This window comes from Aotus nancymaae, unplaced genomic scaffold (genome assembly GCF_030222135.1).
Source record: "Aotus nancymaae isolate 86718 unplaced genomic scaffold, 86718_ANA_hifiasm-v0.15.2.pri h1tg000016l, whole genome shotgun sequence".
Taxonomy (NCBI): domain Eukaryota; kingdom Metazoa; phylum Chordata; class Mammalia; order Primates; family Aotidae; genus Aotus; species Aotus nancymaae.
In genome coordinates this window covers 19,781,158-19,805,970 of record NW_026988428.1, presented here as the reverse complement: position 1 = coordinate 19,805,970, position 24,813 = coordinate 19,781,158, and the positions used below count along the sequence as shown (strand labels likewise).

The 24,813-nt window shown below is 32.4% G+C and overlaps 1 protein-coding gene across 22 annotated transcripts in view; it reads right to left on the bottom strand.

Annotated features, from left to right (window-relative positions):
- Nucleotides 1–24,813, bottom strand: part of PPFIA2 (PTPRF interacting protein alpha 2) — a 495,144-nt gene that overhangs the window by 146,970 nt on the left and 323,361 nt on the right. For all 22 annotated transcript variants that reach the window (XM_064376927.1, XM_012442054.3, XM_064376925.1 and 19 more), the window contains one exon: nucleotides 729–845. In XM_064376927.1, coding sequence (XP_064232997.1) covers nucleotides 729–845 — 117 coding nt within the window. The remainder of the gene's footprint in view (nucleotides 1–728; nucleotides 846–24,813) is intronic.

The window sequence follows — 24,813 nt, the reverse complement described above, 5'->3', positions numbered from 1 at the left end:
TTCTGAACCTACCAATAACTTACCTTTTTCCTCTTGTGTTGGAAAGAAGTATTCCAGCAAGAAACCTTTTGTCTCTTGCTAGTGGAGCAACAGAGTGCTAATTTCCTTTGTATGGGCCTAAACCTCACCCAAAGGGAGAATCACTGGATTATAAAAAATGATCAAAGTCCTGACTTCAAGTATCTTTTATATAACTCTCATTAACAAGAGTACTGCTGAGGCCTCAAACAATGCAAGAAAAATACTAATCGAAGATTACCAACAATTTTTGCAGTCACAAACAACAAATTAGTCACCAATTGTATGTAATATCACTTACAATTCAAAAGTGTTGTTCTGTACTTAAAATAGTCCTGCATATATATGTACTTATATATATATGCCACATATATACACACACACACAAATTTTATATGTACTTTAAATACTTTATATATCTTATAAATTCAATTCTATTTAATTGAAATACTTTTAAGAGAATCAATTAAAAGCAAGTAGAAAATTTAAATATGCATATATGCATATACACAACATATACACATATGTATATATTTAAGAGAATCAAACTGGGAACAATAAATAAGAAGGGAAATCATCATACACCTTGAACCTTTGACCAAAGAATCCAACATATACTAAAAAATGTTCATTATGTGGTTTTTATATTTCCTTTTAAATAATATAAAAAGTAAACATTTCCACGTAAGAGTATGTGGTGTGTGTCATACCTTCTCATGGATTTTCTGGCCAGGTTCCATCCCTTCAAGATGTTCTGACTCTGTGGATCCCTCGCTTGATGCCATTTTTCTTTGTATATGAACATTTTGTTCACGCAAGGCAACAATCTGCAAAATAAAAGCACTATGCCTTTAAACTCTAAATAGAGCATAAAATAAAAAAAGAAAATGAATTTACTTTAATGTGGTTAAGAACTAATGAACAGTAACAAATAATCAGAAAGTGAACATTACATTTTACTGAATTACTACACAAAATATATTTTTAAATATAGGTCAGCATTTTGAATAATTAGAAAAATTCATAAAATTCCTACTAAAAAGAAGTTAAAGCACTGTGAAATTTACCTAAGAAAATATATTCTAGTTGGAAATGTCTGTAAATTAATGATATACACGTATTCATATATTGTTAATTCAGAAATTATTTTTTAAATTCATTTGTAGTATGCAATAAAAATGTTTCTTTGGTCTGTATTTGTAAAGTATATAAAAAAAACATAAATTAAAGATTGAAGGTTAAAGACTAATTATGAGCACAATCATTTCTCCTACAATGATAGCCCATTTGCAATTTAATATAAGCAGATACATAACTGGACTTAAAAATTATTATGTAATGCTGTCATGAGCATGTATTATTAAATTTATCTCATTATTTTAATGTCCATTATTTTAGTATCGTAGTCCAAATTTAATTTGCAAACACAAATTCAGAGAGCAGTTAATTCTTGTAAACTTTCAGCTCAATTTTAAAGACATAATTATTTCAACTAAAAAACAAATTTTTGGGTAGTTATAGCATAAGTGATCCTAGTAATATACAGAGTGAAAAACAGTATTCCAGTCTTTTTAAAATGGTGTTTTAAAATATATTTGCTCTCTCTCTACATATATATATATATATATATATATGTATCACTTTGAAAATATTTTACATTATATTAATGCTGTAACATTATTTCATGGCATATTTTATTGTATTATCAACTCAGATATTAGTCAATATTAGTTCTTGGAGAAATAACTGTACATAGTATTTAATGCACAATAATATCTGAATCATATTAAACTTATATGTGAAAATTACGAGACCAACATGTCACAAGACAAATAATCATTAACTAAAAAAAAAAGGTAACAAGGAACTGGGTGTTTGCCCTGCTGCCCTACTTCAATGCCATATCTTCCACTATGTGTTCATGAGATCAGTTGATCTTGCTATATGATCTCTGGCATTTGAGCAATTGGTATATCCTTTGGTAAGGGTATATGAAGAACAACTAGGTATATGTTCTTCTCTCTCTTGTATAACTGTAATCACCAAATAATTGGCTCCCTCACTCTCGTCCATCTACAATCTATTATCTACAAAGCAGCCAGATACATCTTTCAAACTTAAATTATATTGTGTAACCCCTCAGCTTTCTAAAAAACTAATGTTTGGCCAGGTTTGGTGGCTCATGCCTGTAATCTCAGTACTTTGGGAGGCCAAGGTGGCAGGATCACTTGAGGTCAGGAGTTCGTGGCAGCCTGATCAACTGGTGAAACCTATCTCTACTAAAAATACAAAAATTAGCCAACATAGTGGCACACGCCTGTAATCTCAGCTACTCAGGAGGCTGAGCCAGGAGAATCCCTTGAACCTGGGAGGTGGCGATTGTAGTGAGCTGAGATTGTGCCACTGCACTTCAGCCTGGGTGACAGAGAGAGACTCCATCTTAAAATTAAATTAAATTAAATTAAATTTAAAAAAAAACATATGTTTTCCCAATTTATTTAGCCTAAATTGAAACTTCTTAACAAGGTCTATACCATTCTACAAGATCCCTTTGCTTCAGCCACATTGGTCTCCTTTCCATCTCTCAAACATAACTGACTCTTTCTTACACAGAACTGAGGAATTTGATGATCTTCCTGACTGAAACATTCTTCCTCAGCTACCACAGGGGGCACAATCCCAGCTTTCAAAACTCAGCTGAAATACAACTCCTCAGAGAGCATGTGTCTTGTCATCAAACACTTTTTACAATATATCCCTGTTTATTTTCTTGCGTGTAGCACTCATTAAAGTCAATTACTTTATTTCTCCACTTCCTCATTTTGCTTATTTATTTAGCTAGCACAAGTCCTAATAATATCTCCTGAGAAAATAAATTTCAAAAGAATGCTTCATTAAAAACTGCATTTTCATATGAAGTAGCACATCAAATTATTATGTGTAGAGTATTCACTAAAAATGTGTTGAATTAAATAATAAATGGATATGGGAAAGCAAATAATCTAAACCTAATTAATTCAAAAATAACAAAAGATAAAGATTTGGAGTGCATATGAAACTCCAGTAACATCCTTTTCTCATTAATCAATATGGAAATAGATTACATCAAAGGAATGACAAGAAGAAGAAAATAGCTCCTGGAAATATCATTTTAATATTACACTCTTAACATGTTACTTTTTGCAGAAATATTATGTTACAATTGATACATATTGAGATTTTATTATGAATTAAAAATTTTAAAATAGTCAAGTATCATTTGTTGACATTCCACTAAGAACACCTATGACTAACAGACATGCTAATACAAAGTACCAGGACATTTAAAAATTATATGCTTTGTCTTCTATTATGAATCTACCCAGAAGTGAAGGGAGACATTGAAAAAAATATTTAAAGAAGAAATTTAACTCTCAGCTTACAGATTAGCTTATGTTTGCTTAATAAACAGATAACTTTCAAATATGTCCTAGTGCCTGAAATAAAGCAGGCCATTCAAAAGTTTATTGAATGAATCAGTGAAAAGATGAATTAATGTCCTCATTAAAGAATAATCAAAAAATCAAATTCGTTCAGAAAAAATTGTACAGATATAATTGAGCCACTATGATTTTTAAAATTCTAAACTTCAAGTTTGATACAAAGTTTATACATGACAATTAATTCCAAAAAAGACATAATTTTCAACATGCAACCTTTGTTTTGTAAAAATGAATCAAGTCTAAAAACGTTGGTTCTTGAAACAGAAGAATGAATGTGACATATTTTATACTCTCTATCACTCTAATATGCTATTTTCCCCCAACAATAAATTATCCTGGGTAGTTGTGAAAGCAAAGCTTCAGCACCTAATTTAAGTATGGGTGTTAATAAGTGGATTATTTTTCACACTGGGGAAAGGAGGAAAGTTAGTAGCTCTCTTTTAAAAATTCACCTTTTGGGGTTAAGGTTTTTCTTCAATCTGTTTTAAAGAGTAAAGAGGTCACCTAGAAATCACTGAAGCCTAAGGTAGCACAGACTTCTTTAGGAAATTCTCTTAGCTGGTTTGAGAAGTGAAGACAAGAGATAGCTAGGGAACCAGCTTGGGACAGTAAATAGAATGAAAAGTAGATGATGGTCTCAAAACATTCCCTACCCTCTCACTGAGATGGAATATTGTCAAAGAAGGGACCCAAGCAATTTGCCTCCAAGAAAATTAATGTAGGTCTGGATACCTCACTGCTAAACAACATGACCTACTTGCTATGGTTTAAATGTTCCCTCCAAAACTTACGTTGAAATGTAATTGCCTTTGTGATGGTATTAAGAGGTGGGACCTTTAACAGGTTTTTAGGGCATGGGGACTCTGTCCTCATAAATGGATTAAGGTTGTTATCTCTGGAGTGGGTTATTTATCATTGGAGTGGGTTCCAGATAAAAGAGATAGAGTTTGTCCCTCATTCTCTCTCTTTCTCATCTCACATGATTTTATGCTATTCCATCCTTCTACTATGGCATAAGGCATCTTAAAAGCTCATTCCAGATGCCACTGTCATGCCTTGGACTTCCCAGCCTCCAGAACTTTCAGAAATAAATTCATTTTCTTTAAAAATTACACAGTCTGTGATATTCTGTTATAGCAACACAAAACAAACTAAGACACTACTCCAAATAAGATTACATGTTGAGTAGGAGGAACCACTTATGTACAAGTCCTGTTGTTTACCCAGTTCTTATATAACTGTACTGAAAAACCCACTATGTACAAGCACTGTGCTAAACTATTTTTATCTGGAAAAGGGGTATGATTCATATTTAACAAATAAAGACAGATTAATGAGGAGAACTGCTACGGTTTGAATGTATGCCCTCCTCCAGTCCCCAACATTTATATGTTGAAACCTAGGGCACGATGTAGTATTGAAAGCTGAGGTCTTTAGGATATGATTACATCATGAAGGCTCTTCCCTAATAAATGGAATTAGTACTGATATAAAAGGCCTCAAGGGAACTAGCTAAGTAAGCCTTTTGCCATCCATCTTCCGCCATGTGAGGACACAATGTTCAGGGTGCCATATTGGAAGTAGAGGGCAGTCCTTATCAGACACCAAGTCTGCTGATGCCTTGATATGGGACTTTCCTGCCCCCAGAACTGTGATAAACATATTTCTATTGTTTATAAATTATGCAGTCCCAGACATTTTGTCACAACAGCACAGATATACTAAAAAGTAAGCGTCAAATAAAACGTAATTCCATATCCTTATACTTCCTACTCTGTAACATTGGCTCAAATGGCTTTGCTTTGATATTTGAGGTCTATTAAATCAGGAGAAGTTAATCGTGGGCTGGGCTAGGAAGCATAAACATTTTATTTCCAAGGGCTGATATCCTCCTATGCTGGAATCCTTTGTACATCATTCAGATTAGACACCTCCCTGGACAGATTCATATATAAGCTAAGTTTTGTACATATTTTCAGTGAGTTAGCAACCCACTGAAGGCTCATGGAACTCTGTTCAAGATAAGCATTTCACAGCTGGTTTTATTGTTCAATCATTATTTATCAAGTGTCTGTTGACATTTGCTTCTAGGTATCCCTTCACATTTCTTTTGATAATAACATCTTACATTTTCGCTGGAGAATTTTCCTTTCTTATTCTAATCCCACAGAGACTGTCAATCAAAGAATCAAGAGCCCATGGCGAATGGGTGGGCACAAGATTCAAGCCAGGGAAGTCAGAATTTTATTCCTTTACACATTTCTGGCTGAGCTTTGGGAAACGATTTTCTCTATCTGCTAAGGAAGGTAAGCTGACAGAATATGACTGGGGTACTCTTTTTTTTTTTTCCCCCCCAGTTCTGTGAAGAAGGTCATTGGTAGCTTGATGGGGATAGTGTTGAATCTGTAAATTACTTTGGGCGACTGGGGTACTCTTTACCATTAATTCCTACTCATGCAGAAAACACATGGAAGAGATGCGGCCCTAACAAGTTGCTTCTGGCCCTGATTCTAGGCATCCTTAAATCTTTCCTACCCTTGGCATTTTAGTAATATGAACCAAGCCCCAAATTTTCCCTTTTGTGTCCAAACTCATTTCGAATGGTTTTCTGTCACTTGCAACTAAAAGTGACCTTGCAAATGCAGCAGGAAACATGGAAGACAACACAGAGCATGCAATATCTAAGTGAGGATTTTGGAGAATGACTAAGAATTTACCAGACAGACAATGGTAGACAATTTTTTTTAGGTGAATAGAAGATCACAGGCATTTTGTGTTTCTAGTAATTTGTGTTCCTAGCACTGTAAGTTGTTTAATATTCTTGTGGCAAAAAGTACCTAGAAAAAGTTGGAAGAATGAAGAAGGACTAGCAGAGCAGAAGTGTTTCAACTAAGTCTCAGACATCTGTGTGCCTTTTCTCTTTGACTTATTGCTTTGTCTTGATCTTTATTTGTGTTTTCTGGTTGCTCATAGCTCATAACAGCCTGACCCATTCCTTCTAGGCACTCCCAAACATAGTGTATTTTCAAATAAATCTTCTAAGTTTCATTCATATCTTTGCCTGTCAGGTTGATTTTGGCTCTGACAAGCTCTGACCCTACACAATAGACTACTGGTAGTCTTGGTGGTTGGGTCTCCAGTCTGCAAAATTCCTTAGCCCTCATTTTTTTTTTCTATCAGCTTGAACACTATCATGTCTTGCAATAGACCCTCTTCTAGCTTCTTGCCTTTGAACAACTGTTTTTCATCACTATCCTGGAGAGATTCATTTATTTCAAAAATATGCATTCAGCACTGATGACATACCAGGCATTAGGGAAATACAATGGGGGAAAAAGGTAGAAATCTTTCCTAATGGAAACTGCATTCTCATTTGGAAAAATATTATAAACAAAAATAAGTAGATCATAGTTTTAAATGGTGATAACAGAAAAGAAAATAAAACCAAGTGAGGGATGCTGTGAAGTATAATCTAATTACAAATTAGGTGATTTCTGAGTATGGACTTGAAGACAAGAGGGAACAAGTAATGTGGGTATCTGGGAGAAGAACATTCCAGAAAATGTAAGTAATTACTGGAAAAAGAAAATGTGGCACATATACACCATATAATACTATGCAGTCATAAAAAAGGATGAGTTCATGTTATTTGCAAGGACATGAATGAAGCTGGAAACCATTATTCTCAGAAAACTGACACAAGAACAGAAAACCAAACACTGCATGTTCTCACTCATAAGTAGGTGTTGAACAATGAAAACACATGGACACAGGGAGGGGAACATCACATACCAGTGTCTGTTGGGGGATGGGGGTCAAGGGGAGGGATAGCAGGGGAGTGGGAGTTAGGGGAGGGATAGCATTAGTAGAAATACCTAATGTAGATGTCGGGGTGATGGATGCAGCAAACCACCATGGCACATGTATACCTATGTAAGAAACCTACACATTCTGTACATGCACCCCAGAATTTAAAGTATAATAAATAAATAAAAAACAAATGTTGAGATTTATGAAAATATTTTTGGGAGTTCCTTAAATGATGTAAAATGTCCTTTGTAAAAGAGAGCTAAAAAAATCAGTGCAAAGTGAGGTCCTGAAAACTTAAGGCAACATGTTATCATGAAGAAAGTGTGATTTGGGAGAAAAAAAGGCTATTAAATATCTTTATATTCCCAAATTTTAGAATTTCTCAAAGGTTTAAGAAATATTAATATATTTATTCAACAAATATTTGATCACTGTTCTAAGTATCAAACACTCCTGGGAAAAAATGCAGACAGTTTTCTTTTCTTGTCGAGATTACATTCTTAAGGAGGAAAAGAAAAAAAAAGGAAAAGGAAGCAGTAAGACTACAATAGCAAATTAGCAATTTATTGCGCTCTTATAATGTGCCAGAAACTGTGCTAAGCACATTATATAAATTTGCTTCTTTTCAAAAACTTTGCTTCTATATTATCCTTTCTTTCCAGGTTTGAGATTTCTTGAAAACAGACCCTGAGACTATTATATTTAATGGCAAAAACCACAATTGCTTTTGTACCAGCCTAATAGTAACTGGGTACAAGTAGTTTGAGAGGTGATTTCTGGAAGTATAATATTCCTTAAATATGCTTGAAAGACTGAGGATGAGTCCTGGCCTGTGTAATTGTTGTGGGTTGTAAGATCTTAACCTCAAGTTCAGGTTCTTCTTATTTCAAATGGAGGGATAATAAGGTCTACCTTATCTTGTATTTGCTCTGTAAAATGCTTAGTCAAATTTGATGTACATTAAACACTTGTTATATAATGATAATGACAATAATGAACTGACTTTGACAATAATGAATTGACTTCCACTTGCCTATTTAGTTTGATCTTTCTATTTATATTGCTTGATCTAGCTTACTGAAAGGCTTGCATCCCACACATAAAAAGTTCCGTCTTGGCTGTGAGTTTTTATATTCACCTGAGTTACCTTTCCTCCTCTTTAACTGCCTCTTAGTCACTTAGTCTTTTAAGTCTTTCAGATGAATTCTGGGACCATATCTTCCCAAGGAGTTACATAATTCCTTAGTATTCTCCAGTAACTCACGTCATGCAAATTATTACTCTATCATAACCGGATGTTAGTTTTCTCACCAATCATTTTGACACACTGCCTTGAGACTAGAAACTGTATCTGATTCATTATTTACTCCCAGTTTTTAGGACATTGGCTGACAAATAGGAGGCACTCTAGAAATATCTGTAGAATGTCAAATGATGACAGACTATATAAATGAAAAAAAAAAAGCCTATAAAGAGTTGGAAAAATTGAATAGAAACGTACACAGGATTTATATATGGAGAAGAAGATTAGTTAACCACATAGAGGTCTATATGAACTTGAAGGCCTTCTAAATGTTCATATTACAGGATTCAAGGTTAAAAAAGATTCCTGGAAGAGCTCATTGGGGAAATAAAAGAATGGGAAATACTGCAATGGCTTAAAGTCACTGCTCTAGAGTGAGGAGGCAGATAAAGTAGAAAGCATAAGCAACTGTAAAGGAGGGTAGAAGAAGGATCATGGAAGGGCGGTTTAATGAAAATCATTAAGAGATGTTTTGTAAATTCAAATTAATAGCCAATTTCATGTCTTAAAATATATTATTAAAACATATTCGCAAGTATATTGCAGCTTAGGTAATATGACTTACATGCTTTGAGGCACATTGTTTATGTGCTTTAGATTTAGGAGGAATCAGTGTTTGTGGACAGAAAAATGGAATTCTAAGAGTATCTAAGAAACTGATTTCTGCCAATAGAATTATCTAAGGAAAAAAGAAAAGGAATGCAAATTAATTTAGTTTTCACTTCACTTTCCTTTCTTTATCTTTCTGAAATATTAACATACACGAAGAAATGGGAGTTGAGAAATTAAATTTCTAATTAAGAACTTTTAGCAATAATAATAGCTATGTCTTGAACATATGCCCCATGTGATATAAAGCAATTTACATATATTATCTCACTTAATCTTTCCAATAACCTTGTAAATTGGGTATTTTTATTTTTATTTTACAAATGAGAAAACTGGCATAGGGAAAATATGTAATATACTTGAAGTCATACAGAAAAAGACAAAACAGAGAGATTTCTGATTCACGTCTGATTCCTTCAAAACATTTAAAAAATACTATGCTATAATGCCTTTTGGTAATCAATGAAATGATTCATTGATACACAATCCAAATATTTATCAAGGCCAGGACTAGAAGTCTGTGGTCTGATGGCAGGGGATTTTCCTACCCTGAGTTGGCAAACAATTTAGAAGTTGTTTTCAAAAACATTTAAAAGATGTCTTCATTTATTCCCAGAAATAAAAAAGTCTTGGTTTTTACCTTATCAATTATTTTTATTTATAACTCTTATATAGCATAGGCATATAAATTTATCCTGAAAAAATTTAACTTACTTTTAAAAATAAAATACATCTACATAAAATCTTTCATGCTATATCTACAGGGATTTTCATCCTTATGTTTTTAAATTAATATTTGTCTTTACTTATTTAACAACTTCCAGTTAGTGCCCACATCTAATTAACAAAGATTATTTTCATCTATTTTTATCCCAAATTCAATTAACAATTCCGAGGGTGACACTTAACCGAAGTCTCATACACCAACACATAATTTGCTTCTACACAGATGCTTAGTCTACTTCCAGCTGAATTCCATGCTTAGATTACAATGAAGTTGCAACATACACACACAAACAACAACAAAGGAACTAGTAAGGCAGTAGGGATTTACAATTTACAGTTAAGTAACTCTTCAGTCACAATAGTTTGCATTTGTGTTGCTATATATTAATTGGGAAACCATAAAGGTTGAAATACTTATTTAAACTGAAGCATGTTAAAACCCATGGAGAGCAACTTCATGTAGTCTGTGCAGTTTGATCAGCTTGCATACAACTTCAATTTAAATGGTTTTCATTAAGCATGGGCAGATTCTGAAGGCTTGTGAAACTCAACTGCTCCAGTGAATAATCATACTGTTTTGAGGTGGGAATCAGAGATTTGCATTGTGAGAATATATCTTAGTTCAGGTAAAATAAAAGTTTAATAATTTAATGAATAAAGTCATTTATCATAATGAATAACCAAATAGCTTTGAGGTGAGTGCAACAGTTTCATTTTGTGGTTATTTAGAATTTTTACTACATGCAATACTTCTATTCAGTCAACTAATATTTATTGGATGAATAAGAATACTCTACATTTCTTTATTTTTAAACTTGCTACCCCAAATTTGGCTCACTAGTACTCCCAATTCCTATATAGATCAATCAACTAAGTGCTAAAATTTAAATTCACCACTATCAGTAAGTTTCTGGTGACCTTTTAATTGAAAATACATCATATGAAAAGTACATTAATTTGGCTACTTCCAAATTTTACATCTAAACTGGTTTTGTTTATATCTAAATACACATGGGATTCAAGTTCAGCTAGTTTCTAATGATTAAAAAATCCTCTTAAAATATTTAAAGATTTTTTGAAAACCTTCCTAGAACAATAATTGGAATGCAAAACTGTTATTTTCAGTTTTAAGTTTAAAACAGAACAATTCCAATAGCCAAAAAAAAGAAATTCAAGTGTATGCTTACGTAGAATGTTTTTTGTTTTTGTTTTTGCAGGAGATGCTTATGCTATTTTAACTTAGATTTAGATTTTCAACAACAGCAACTTCACAATAGCTATACTTTGTCATTGTTATTAATATATAATTCTAATGAAAATTACCACTTTGTACTAACATATCTCTTCTTTTTATTTAATCAGTATTTCAGTCAATACATTTTCTGATGCTTGATAATGCTTTATTTTCATTTATTTTGACCATCTACATAGTTCCCTAATAATGAATACCAAAAGCAATGGAAACAAAAGCCAAAATAGACAAATGGGATCTAATTAAACTTAACAGCTTCTGTACAGCAAAAGAAACTATCATTAGAGCAAACTGGCAACCAACAGAATGGGAAAAATTTTTTGCAATCTACCAATCAGACAAAGGGCTAATATCCAGAATCAACAAGGAAGTTAACAAATTTACAAGAAAAAAACAACCCATCAAAAAGTGGGTGAGGGATATGAATAGACACTTCTCAAAAGAAGACATTTATGCAACCAATAAACACATGAAAAAAAGCTCATCATCACTTATCATTAGAGAAATGAAAATTAAAACCACATTGAGATACCATCTCATGCCAGTTAGAATGGCGATCATTAAAAAATCAGGAGACAACAGATGCTGGAGAGGATGTGGAGAAATAGGAACACTTTTACATTGTTGGTGGGGGTCTAAATTAGTTAACCATTGTGGAAGACAGTGTGGTGATTCCTCAAGGATATAGACCTAGAAATACCATTTGATCCAACAATCCCATTACTGGATATATACCCAAAGGATTATAAATCATTCAATTATAAAGACATATGAACACATATGTTTATATTTGGCACGGTTTACAATAGCAAAGACTTGGAACCGACCCAAATGCCTATCAATGACAGACTGGATAGAGAAAATGTGGCACATATACACCATGGAATACTATGCAGCCATAAAAAAGGATGAGTTCATGTCCTTTGCAGGGACAGGGAATTGTAAAGCAACTGCAATAATTCAGTGTTGAGTATTGGCAGTAATTGAGTTAAAAGTTTTAAATTTCATGAAGAAAATATGGCAAAATCTCCATTACCAAGGAAGATGCCATTGTTAATAACTTCTCACCTCCTTGAAGAACACAGCAAAATGCTATTCAAAAATTGAAATAGGTGTCTCACAGTGAAAACAGCAAATAGAATTTACTGCAGGTATTGATTATTACAAAGAACTTCTTGGTACTTTGTACAGAATGGATTTTCTCTTCATTCATACTTATTCCTCACAATCACTTCCATAGGGCTCTTGGCCCTCTGAAGTCAGAGGTATCAAAATCTAATTTGGTTTGGCTTCAGCTAAGGGCATAAATGACAACGGACTGCAGTAATTAATTATCCCCCCAACTAAAATAAAAGGGAAAAGCAAAATTAAGGATACTGAGCTAGGCTGAGAAGAGAGTGAATGCAAACTAAATAATCCAATGTGTCTATACATGATCATTTTACAAAGCAGGAAACATGCTCTGAGAATACTTGTTTTCAAAAGTTTCAATAAATGTTCATTTTTAAATGAAATGAAATGCTCATATATGACTAGAAGTTTCTATTTCATTTACTTTATGTATGCTGAGAAGTATTAAAATACTTTTAGCAAACGCTTGTTATAGTATTAAATTTAAAAAGATAAATCTATACAATTCTAACCATGTCTTTGTCTTTTGTTTATTCAAGTGTGTTCCATTTGCTGTAGAGAACCAATATTCTGCTTTAATAATCCAAACACACTATAATCCCATCAATGTGAGACTTTTAAAATGTTACACTGAAAAGAATCTCTGTGAAGATGGACTTACTGATTTCTTTATGCTGCTTCTAGCATCATGAAATTTGACCTCCTCAGCCACACATGGTTAACACTGTAAGTACATGTGTTTTTCATTTTTTCTACAGTCATGGAAGAAGTGTCAAAATTACAGGCTGTGTCCTAGATGTATTATTTTAGTTCTATTATGGTAAAGGAGAGAGTTTTAAGGAAAATAAAAGCATTTCAACATGTTTAAAAAGTGCTTGAAAAAAATGTAGAAGGCAGAAACAATATCCATTTGTCATTCTTGCATATAACAAAGCAAGTCAGGGCAATAAAAAGGATTTATTCATTTAGTTTCTTTCTTAGAAATAACAAAAGCATACTAAACCCATTGTTCTGTCCATCTCCTTTTAAAATAATCCATTTACTTGAGTTCTAATGGTAATTATCATGTTATAGTCATCTGTACCCATTCCTTTTTTATTTTTACGTGATTTTTGAATGTGCACATATCAAAATATGTCAGTATGAGAAGGGAGCAGAACTTACGTGGTCTTTTCTTTATATCCTTATTATTATGAGTAAGAAAACGAAGTTTACAGAGAATGAGTGATAATTCTCTTCCTGTCTCCAACAAATTGCCACCTAGTCAGTCTTACTGTGGACAGGACACTCCACCTCCCTAAATCACAGTTCAATTACCATTAAAGGAGTTGGACAGTATTATATCTAAAAAGATAAAAATGACATTAACAATAACAATAATAATATTTACTGAAAGATTATGCAAACCAGTTTTATGTTGTTTGCGTGTATTAATTCATTTAAACCTCACAACGACATTATAAGTTACTATTATGGTTGAGCTAATTAGGCAAGGAGGAAAAGGAAATTGCCTATGGTTACAAAGCTAGTGAATAGCGGAATGACTTAGGGAAAAAGTAAATTTCACTGGATGGGCATTATAGCTCCTCTTTGGAGTAGGTTTGCCTCCTTCCTTTCTTGTTATCAGCTTTCTATTTCCAGAGTAAAATATATTTACTTCATCCAAGTAAATATTCCATTTAGAATAAAGGATTTTTACATACCACTTTTCCTTACTTGCCAACACTAATTTCTGACTACTCAAAACTGTCCACTTTCCAAAGAATATTTCATACTTTTTTTGCTCCTTATTTCTGTTTTTATCAGACCTGCAGGCTAAAAATTGTTTTTACATTTTCGAATGGTTGTAAAACATTGAAAAAGAATAATATTGTGTAAATTATAAGAAATCAATTTTCAGTGTCCATGAATAAATTTTAATTGGAAAATGGCCAAACTCATTTGTTTACATATTGTCTATGATTGTTTTCACTCCACAATGGGAAAGTAGTTGTGACAGAGACCATCTGGTTCATAAAGCTGAAAATATTTACTAGCTGGACTTTTATAGAAGTTTCCTGATACCTAGTCTAGTCATTCTTGTCTATCTCTTTAAGAAAAAAAAAAACTATTCAAATGGATACAGTTAAAGTCAGAACTATAATTCAAATTCCTGATGTTTAGGTATACACATTGTTTCTAATTTCATTTAAATCAGTACAAACAAAGGAAAAATGACCCCTGGAAATGGAATTACTGGATAGTGATAATGTGTTTTTTCACATGCTATTTTGTCTCATGCCTAACAGCAGAGATTCAGATAATATAATGACATTGGTTAGTATTAAAATGGAAACAACTGAGAGAACACAGAAAAAATATTTAAAACTAAATGCCAATTACATTTGCAATATTCTCTATGTATAGCCATGAAATTTATTTCATAGAATTTATCAGTATATAAACATAGTTTTTAACTTAAATAATTCTAATTAAGACCTCTGAGAAAAGCAGTTTCTTCTTCCTTGGTCACTGATATGCCTTTGACATCCAAAACATTGCTTGGTATCTGCTAAGTAGATGGTATAAAGTACTGATTAAGATCATGAATTGTGCAGTAGAATTCTAGTTCTACCACTTACTGACACTACGAAAGTAAACCAGTTGCTCAACTATGCTCTGCCTCAATTTTCTTATCTATGAAGTAATGATGTTTGCAATATCAGTCTTAAATGTTATTCATGTAAAAAGACAATCAGTTAAAGTATACAAAGCACTTACAAGAGAACCTCACATTTTGTAGGGAATCTGTGTTATTATTGTTGCTTTTATAAATATTGAATGAACGTTCTTACAATAAACATAAAATCTCATGTTACTGTCCTTGTATACATTTTTATTTATCATTTTTCATGACAGTCAATTTTTCTGTTTTTCTTTTATTATCATAAAAATTTTAACTTTTCTAAAACAGAATCTCAAGTTTGGCTTTTGCTATTCCTTGTATTGTTTGAAAGATGTCAGTGTATTATTGCAATGCAAATAATCAATATTTCACTCCCTAGTTATAATTTTACTTTTTATATTTAATTCATTTTTCACCTTAATTATGTTGGATATTCAAGTTTGAGAGGGAATAAAGTGACTTCTTGATATAAATAAATTTTAAAAATGAAATGTCTTGGTCATGTGCATTTGCATCCATATCTAAATCCATAGCCATGCCATGTGAATCTGCATTCCAGACCCCAGTGCCACTAGTGTTCTATGTATGTTCACACTTCAGACACAGGCACCAAGAAGGATCTCCTCCATCACAACTTCTCCTGTGGATGAAAGGAAAGCAGGAGGACTTCAAAAGCTTTCATGACTGGGGATGCTGCAAGCCATTGCTGCCTTCGCAGACATCCTCAGCCATGTCTACTACAAAAGCTGTAATCTTCACCAATGCTGACCTTAGCTGATGGAACTACTTGGAGTCTAATTACTGTCCACTCCTGGAGCTGGAATAGCTATTGTGTCCCTTCAGAGAAGAAGCTACCATAGCCCAGGTATGATGGCTTCATACCTTCCCACAGACGAGGTCTTTTTTTACTGAAGCCAGTACATAAAGTTTGGAAGAGGGGATCATTTCCTCAAATGTGCAGACATCAATGCATGTCTACAAGAATATGAAAAATCAAGAAAACACCACAAATGTAACACAACAGTTTTCTAGTAACTGACAACAAAGAAATGGAGAGTTATCAGTTGTCTGAAAAGGAATTTAAAATAATTATTTTAAAGAAGCTCATCAAGCTACAAGCAAACATAGATACATAACTTGACAATAATCAGGAGAACAATACATGAAAAAATGAAAAGTTCAATAAAAAGGTAAACTAAAAGTTCAATTAAAAGGTAAAAATAAAGAAGTAAAAAAGAGTCTCACAAAAGTTCTAGAGATGAAGAATAAGATGAAAAATAAAATAGAGTGCTTCAATAGCAGACTTGATCAAACAGAAGAAAGAATCTGAAAATTCAAAGACAAGTCTTTTGATCTTAACCAGAGGACAGAAAAATGAAAAATAGTGGAGAAAGCCTATCAGATCTATGGGATACCATAAAGTAGGACAGTTTATACATTATGGGAGTCCCCTGGAAAAAAAACAAGAAGAATAAAAGAAACTAATAGACAGCATATTTAAATAAAAAACAGCTGAAAAATTCTCAAATCTCATGAGGGAAATGGCATCCAAATTCATGAAGCTCAAAAGTTCTCAAATAGGATCAACCCAAAAACCTCACACTGAGACAAACTGTCAAAATTCAAGGACAAGAAACTTGAAAGCCACAAGAAAAAAACCAACTCATTATGTGAAAGGGAACCCCTGTAAGACTATTAGTAGATTTCTCAGCAGAAACCTTGCAGACCCAGAGCGAGATGATATATTTAAAGTATTGAAAGAAAATAACTGGCTATCAAGAACAATATATCCAACAAAATTACTCTTTAAAAGTGAAGAAGGAATAAAGTCTGACAAGTAAAAATTGAAGGAGTTTATCAACAATAGACCAGCCTTAAAAGAAATGCATGAGGGAGTTCTTAAAATTAAAAAAAAAAATGCTGAATAGCAACACAAAAGCATATGAAAGTATAAATGTTACTGGTTAAGGTAAACATATAGAGAAATGCAAGTTAAAGTACGTTATGATTGTACTGAATTAATTACTTTTAATTCTAATGTAAAGGTTAGAGATACAAAACTGTTAATGAGTACACAATATAAAAAGAAACTGACTACAAAAACACAAATTAGGCGAGGTAAAGGTAAAGGAGGGAGTAAAAGTGTAGAGATTTTGTATTCAATTAAAGTTGCTATTAATTTAAAAAAGATTGTTGTAACCACAGGCTATTTTATGCAAGTTTTGAGCTAATCACAAAAAATACTCATAATATACACACAAAAGATAAGAAGGTAAAATCAAAGCAAAGAACTATAAATAACCCATAGAATTAAAAAGTAGACTTTAAGAGAGCAGAGAGAGAGAGAGAAATGAACTGCAAAATATACAGAAAACAATTAATAAAATGACATTAGTAATTCCTCTCCTGTCAATAATTACTTTAAATGAATTAAAATCACCAACCAAGAGGCATAGTATGGCTGAACAGATTTAGAGAAAAAAATAATAAAACAAGATTCAGTGATTTATTGTTTACAAGAGACTCACCTTAGATATAAAGACACACAAAGTTTGAAAATGAAGGGCTAAAGAAAGTTATGTCATGCAAATGGCAACCAAAAGAAAGCTGGTAGTAGCTATGCTCATATAAGACAAAATAGACTTTAAGTCTAGAACTGTCTCTAGATACAAAAGGGTGATTATATAAATAGGTTAAATCAAAGGAACATATATATATTTATATATGTATATATACACATATACACACATATATAACATGTATAACATATTTGTGTGTGTGTGTGTATATATATATGTCATTTTCATGAGATCTCAGATGGAAATGAGAAACAAGGTATTAGAAACTAAAGTAAATGCCATCCTTTTTACACCTTTGCAAAGACTGGGAGAATTGTGTCAATATTCTTAGATTTTATGGAATGAGGAATGTAAGAGTGAGAAACTATGGTATCTGGTGAAGGAAATATCTAAGCAGCAAAGCAATAGAAGGAATGGAAGGAATTCAGGGGCAACCCATTAAGATAAGCAAGTCACTTCTTACATTGATGTTGGCAGGCAAACGGAGATCTCTTACAGGAGCTCTTATAGTAACCCTCAGATCTCATGAGACTTATTCACTATCACATCACGAGAACAGTACAGGAAAAACCTACCCCCGTGATATAATTACCTCCCACCAGGTCCCACCCACAACACGTGAGAATTCAAGATGAGATTTGGGTGGGGACAAAGCCAAACCATATCACCATTCATTAGGCTCTACCTCCCAAAACTGTTGCATTGGGATTAAGTTTCCAACCTATGACCTTTTGGGATATGTATTCAAACCATAGCTTTCTGCCCCTGGCTCCAAAAATTAACAAATGTAATATAATTAGACATGAAAGAGGACACATTACAATGAATGCCTAAAAAATACAAAGGATCATTAAGGACTACTATGAACAATTATACCCCAGCAAACTGCAGAGCCTAGAAGGAATGGATAAATTCCAATAAACAATCTGCCAATACTGAAAAAGAAATAGATAATTTGAACAGTAAAATAAAAAAATAAAATAAGGAGATTGAATCAGTAATCACTCTCCCTACCCCCAATATGCCCATGGACTAACAGGTTCACAGATGAATTCTACCAAACATTGAAAGAGGAATTGATACCAATTCTTCTTAAGCTCTTCCAAAAAATAGAAGAAGCAGTAGCACTTAAAAGCTCATTTTGTAAGGTCAGGATCCCCTAATTTCAAAATCAAAGATACTGTAAGAGAATAAAATTACAGGCCAATATTTCTGATGATCATATATGCAAAAATCCTGAACATAATACTAGCAAACCTAATTCAACAGAGCATTAAATGTATTATATGCCATAAACAAAGAGAGATTTATCTCTGGAATGCAAGGATAGTTCAACATACACAAATCAATCAATATGATACCAAATATTAACAAAATTATTTTAGAAACAGAATTATCTCAACTGATGCACAAAAGGCAAGTGACAAAGTTCAGCATCTATTTATGAAAACTATTCCAACAAAATAGGTATAGAGGAAGATTATCTCAGCACAGTAAAGATCATGCATAAAAAGTACATAGCTAACATCATAATCCATGGAGAACAACTGAAAGCTTTCCTTCCAAGATCCAGTACAAGAAAAGAATACCCATTTTTACTAATTCTTTTTGACATAGCACTGGAGTCCTAGCCATAGCAATTAGACAGGGAAAGAAAATAAAAAGCAACAAACTGGAAAGGAAGAAGTAAAATAATCTATATGCAAATGACATGACCACAGACATAAAAAACTGGAAAGACTCACTGTTATAACTACTGTTATAACTCAAGTTGCAGAATACAAAATCAACATTCAAAAATCAGTTGCATTTTCATACACAAACAACAAACTATCTGAAAAGGAAATTAAGAAAATAACTTAACAATCGCAATGAAAATAATAAAATACTTAAGAATAAATGTAATCAAAGTGATAAAACAATTTAAAATATATTTTAATATATGTGTGCATGCTAGGAAAACCCATCATCAACAATTTTTAATTATTATAACATTATTACATATTTTATGTTTATTTTGTAAGGAAATTTCAGAATTATTTTATTTAGCTCTCAAAACTATTGTATTAGAATTTTGTTACATCAATAAAATTACTTGAGAAATATAGATATCTTTACAATATCTAGCTCCAAACACAAAAATGTACCTTTTGTTTCCATGTATTTAGGACTTTTTGTATTTCCTATCTCACAATGGGATTTGCTATTTTAGCTAAAAGTTTCTACATATAATTCAGTGTTTACATATGAAATAAATCCATATGTCTATCTGTATAGTTATTTAAATGAAATGTGCTTTTCTCTAATGCTTTCTATTTACTTCTGTTATGGGAATATTACTGATATTTATACATACATTTTTATATTACTTTATTAAATTCATTAATGAATTCCAAACATTCTTTATGTTTTGTGTGTTCTAGAGTCTACTTGTTGCACACTAATATTCATTCTCCCATTCTTTAGCAATAGAACTTTTGTAAATGGCCATGAAAATAGAGACTGCACATCCTTATCTCTTTTACAGCTTAGAATGACCAAGTTTTGTTCACTGGCATGTAAGCAAGAGTCATGTGTGCTATTTCCTGATCTTGCCCCTAGAAGTTTTCTTTATATGTTTTAGAGCTCCCTATAATACTTGCTGGCTGGAAGGAGTGCCATTTGTGACAGGCACTCAACAGACATAGCAGTGAAGGTGCAAATCTCTCCAATTCCACAGTTAGATAAAAAAATAATATGCTTCTGGGAATAAGTGGTGATTAACCAAAACCTCGAGAAAAGTTTTTAAAAGGATTAAAGGAAGTGAATACATCACCAAGGAAAGGGAAATGGCTCAGGCATTTACTATGTGATTCAGGTGAATCGCTTTAAGCTTTAGAACCATATGTTTTCTGCATCTTTAAAATGGTGATAGTACTCCCTGCTTTAAAGGCAATGTGATAATTGCAAGATCTCAATACATTTTCACTGTTAACAATAGCAATGACCTCATAATGTGGGAATCCATAAACTTGAAGGTAAGGAAAGGTAAGTAAGTGGTTGGAGCTTCCTGAAAGAGAGTGTGATAAACAACACTAAAATAAATATACTTGACCTAGCCTGGTGCCTCAAAAAGAGTAGTTGCCCTTCCTAAACTTACTAATGACAGTATTAATTGTTTTGTAATTTTCTTTTAAAAGACTTTCTCTTTCCCTCTCTGCCATGGCCTTACCAAACTTCCACAACACATGTTCTGATTCTGCTACAAGTTATTTTCCTCCTTGTCACCCAGTGATACTGTTTTCTGAGTGAAAATACCATTTTGGCTTTATCAACATGTTATTAAGTCATAATATGAGAGATCATCAGCACTAACTATGCATAAAAATCTTCAATTAAAATAAAAAATTAAGGTGATTTATACTTGTGTGGTAAAGAATTTGACCTTACCCAAAGGAAGTTAGGCTTTGCCCTCAGCCTTAAGGAGATAATCTTGTCATACCCAGTAGAAGTGTTATTGTTGAGGAAGAAGGCAGGATACAATAGATTTTAAGGTGGGGCTGACTACACCTGATAATCCAGGTTGGGGGACAGTTACGCCAGATTGACCAACTAGATGATTTAGGGAGCTTTCTCTCTCAACTTCAAGGCTGTGACAAACCAAACAGGTAATCAATCAATCATGCTTATGTAATGAAACTCTAACTGAAACTTCAGACATCAAAGTTTGATTGAGGTTCCTTAGTTGGTAATATTCTATCATGTGTCAATTCTAGAAGGGTAATATGTCTTGAGGATAACAGAAGCTTTGTGTTTTAAATCATCCTGGACTCTGACCCTTTGTTTCTCTTGCTTTGGCTAATTTTGATCTGTAATCTTTACCTGTAATAAACCATAACCATAATATAATAGATTTCAGTGAGTTCTGTGAGGCTTTCTAGTGACTTATGAACCTAAGGGGGGATCTGAGAATCTCCTGAACTTGCAGTTGCATCAGAAGTGAGGGAGGTCCTATAGAGGACTGTGCCCTCAGATGTTGCTATTTGGCTAAACTCTAGCAAAAGTATATGGTAGATGACAGCTGATAAAATTATGATTTTTTTTGCTGGCAAGTTTTTAAACAGTAAAATCATTAGTAGTCAATTATTAATTTAAAAATTAAGGCAATTAACGTATATCCTTCTACTCCATTTTATTTATTTATTTAGTGTTTCAAGAGTTCCCTTATTTGGAACTTCCACATTTTTCAATATTTGAGGGCTATTGAACTTTCTTGTTAAAAATGACATGGGAACAAAGAAGTGCTGCAGAAATCATTTCATCCTGTTTAATATGACCTGAGGCATCTCATTTTCTATATTTAAACCATAGTAGCCACTATAATGTTCTCATGCCATTTATTGTGGGACACTTCCTCAGTCACTTATACCAAAGTTTATACTGTGATATAACAATCAAATTTATCTTAATAACTGTAAACATCTGGGTGCTTTAATTAATCTTTTACATAGAGTTCAATGTTAAATTTTATCCCAGTATTTGGCATTTTTAAAGGCAGCTTAATGTGATTAATTGATTTAATACATGCAATATTAATGTAATGTCTCTTACATTGTCTCTTTCAATGTAATGGAGTTATAAATTTTGAGATAATTCATGTATATATAATATATATGAAGATATCATGATAAATTCAAATTGCTAAAAGATGAGGAAGCTATACCAGTTTCATATATGAGGAAATATTGTTGGGAGAAAGGCCAGGTGGTATAGTGGCTACACTCAAATTGAGAGTCAGACATCTTAGATTTGGATTCCTGTGGACTAGTAATAACACTCAGAACAATTCACTTAGCTTCTATATGACTCAATTTCTTAACTTTCAAAGTGCTATTAAGAATTATACTTTTCTCACCGGTTAGTTATGATTAACTAAAGAATGTGTGTGGGTGTAGGGCATGGTTATAGTAGTTAGTGTAGTACCAAGTACACAGTAGTAATCTCCTCTAAAATTGCAGGTGCTATTATTTTTATCAAATATGTGAATAAGTGAATTGCAATTTCATTTATAAGATGCATATAGTGCTACATAATTACTCTATGATCAAATAATGTATTTGTTTATGCAATAAAAGAAGATTTCAAAAACACAAAGCAAAGGAGATTTAGTCATGGGTATAATATAAAGTACAAAGTACTACTATCATTTCATTTATTATCACATTCAAAGTATGAACAGAAAAGTATTTTCATTTGCCCAACTTATAACTAATATTGAATTTTCAGTCTAATAATAGCAATACAACTTTAGTATGTCACATTTACAAAATGCTTCCCTGTATATTGTCTCACCCAAATATCATGACTTCTTTGAAAGATAGGTCCAAAATTTCCTAATGCATTTCATTTCACAGATTTAAAAAAAATCTAAGGCACAGAGAAATTGAATTAATTGCCAGGAGTTACAGAATTAGTAAATGATAGATCTATAACTCAAACTTGAATCTTCTGACTTAAGGTTAATGTTCTTTATTTTTTCAACCTTGTATCTTGTCGCTCACTAGAGTTCAATATTTCACCTAAACTCCTAAGCAATAAATAATCTTTCTCAAATTGTTAGCTTAAAAATAAGAATAAAGATGGGTAAAATAGGTCAATTTATGATGCTTATGATCCAAGTATTAATATCAACTATGATCTTGCTATTAATAGAAAAAGAAGCAGTTCAAAATCTCCACATGCAAAAATGTCTGCTACCACAATTAAAAAAATATACCTTATGATTTTATCAAAGAAAATATTCTAATCAAAACAGGAGAGAGTCTGAAAAGATTTTCAAAGAAGCTTCGAATGCCTTATATACAATAGGTGACACTTTTAACTTCTATTTTAGATAACTGCTTCACACAAGACTTGGAAATAGTACAAATAGAAGTAGCAAACAATTTTGTTACCTCTCTTCTTTGTTAGATTTTAACATGTATTGTTATAAGATACCTTGATTTTCTTTTGTCTGGGAAAGACTCTTTATATTATAAGAGTATAATTATCAACAGCAAAAGAGATATTTTCTACTGATGATAACAACTTGGATAATTTACAGTTTCTTCACTTATCTTTATAATACAGTATCATCACAAAGGATAATCAAGGGGTATAAGAAGAAATCATAGGTCTTCGTAAATAACGACTGGTTTGACATTACTGAAACTTTTAGTTTGCCCATCTAAAATTAAAAAAATATCCAATGTTCAACCATCATTCAACTTTTCCAGGAAATTAAAAACCACAATTTTCCAACCAAAAATAATACATTTCCAACAGGAAATAATACTTTCCCAATAAGTGGGTCTTTTGGAAACTCATAACTGTTGGAAGCAATCTAAAAACATAGCAGCAGAGAGTTTTGCATTATCTTCAAGGGACATAAGTTCAGAGCTGCAAGGGTATCACTGTCCTATGCAAACACTGTTGTCATTAAATGAATACTGTCATCTGGTAAGTTTAGCCAGAATGATTTGTTTCAATTGTTAATAAAACAAAAAAACAAAAGAAACCCTTTTTTTCTGACTTTCTGTTAGAATGTTAACTTAAAATTTGGTCACGGAATTTACTAATTTACTAATATGATTCCTAATAATTAAATAAGCTAATCAGTTGAGTTAGAATATGTAGCACTGCATAGGAAATTAGAAAGTCATTATGAGTAATCACTTTTATAAAGCAATGATAGACATACAAAATTAAATCTGATTTCATCTCACAGAACTGAGAAAGAGATAGAATTAAAAGATACAAATGTGAATAACTGGCAAAGACCCATCAAGAGAAATGATTTTCAGTTTTAGGATTCTGAAATAATTTAACTCAAGAGCTTTTGCAGTGGTCTCTTTTTCTACATGTGGAGCTTTCTCTCACAGATATGGCAGTTTTAATTTGAAGAGAAAACTGACTTAGTCATTTGATTAATTTTTCAAATAAATGATCTTATAACTTCAGAGGAGTATTTCTATTAATTCCCTCTAGGCAAATTCCTTAAAAGAGCATTGTTCAGCAAATCTCCTATTTTCTCTATGTTTTTCTGGATCATTATCAGCGATTTAAGTTTCTTTTAAATTATTCAAATACAGCTGAACTACTCATGGACTTCAGAAGTTCCCTAATTTTTACTCCTGTCAAGTTTTAGGGAAACATTTTACCACCGATTCCAAGTGGCCAAAGTAAACAAAGACAACTTTAGCTCAATATCTGTATCTCTT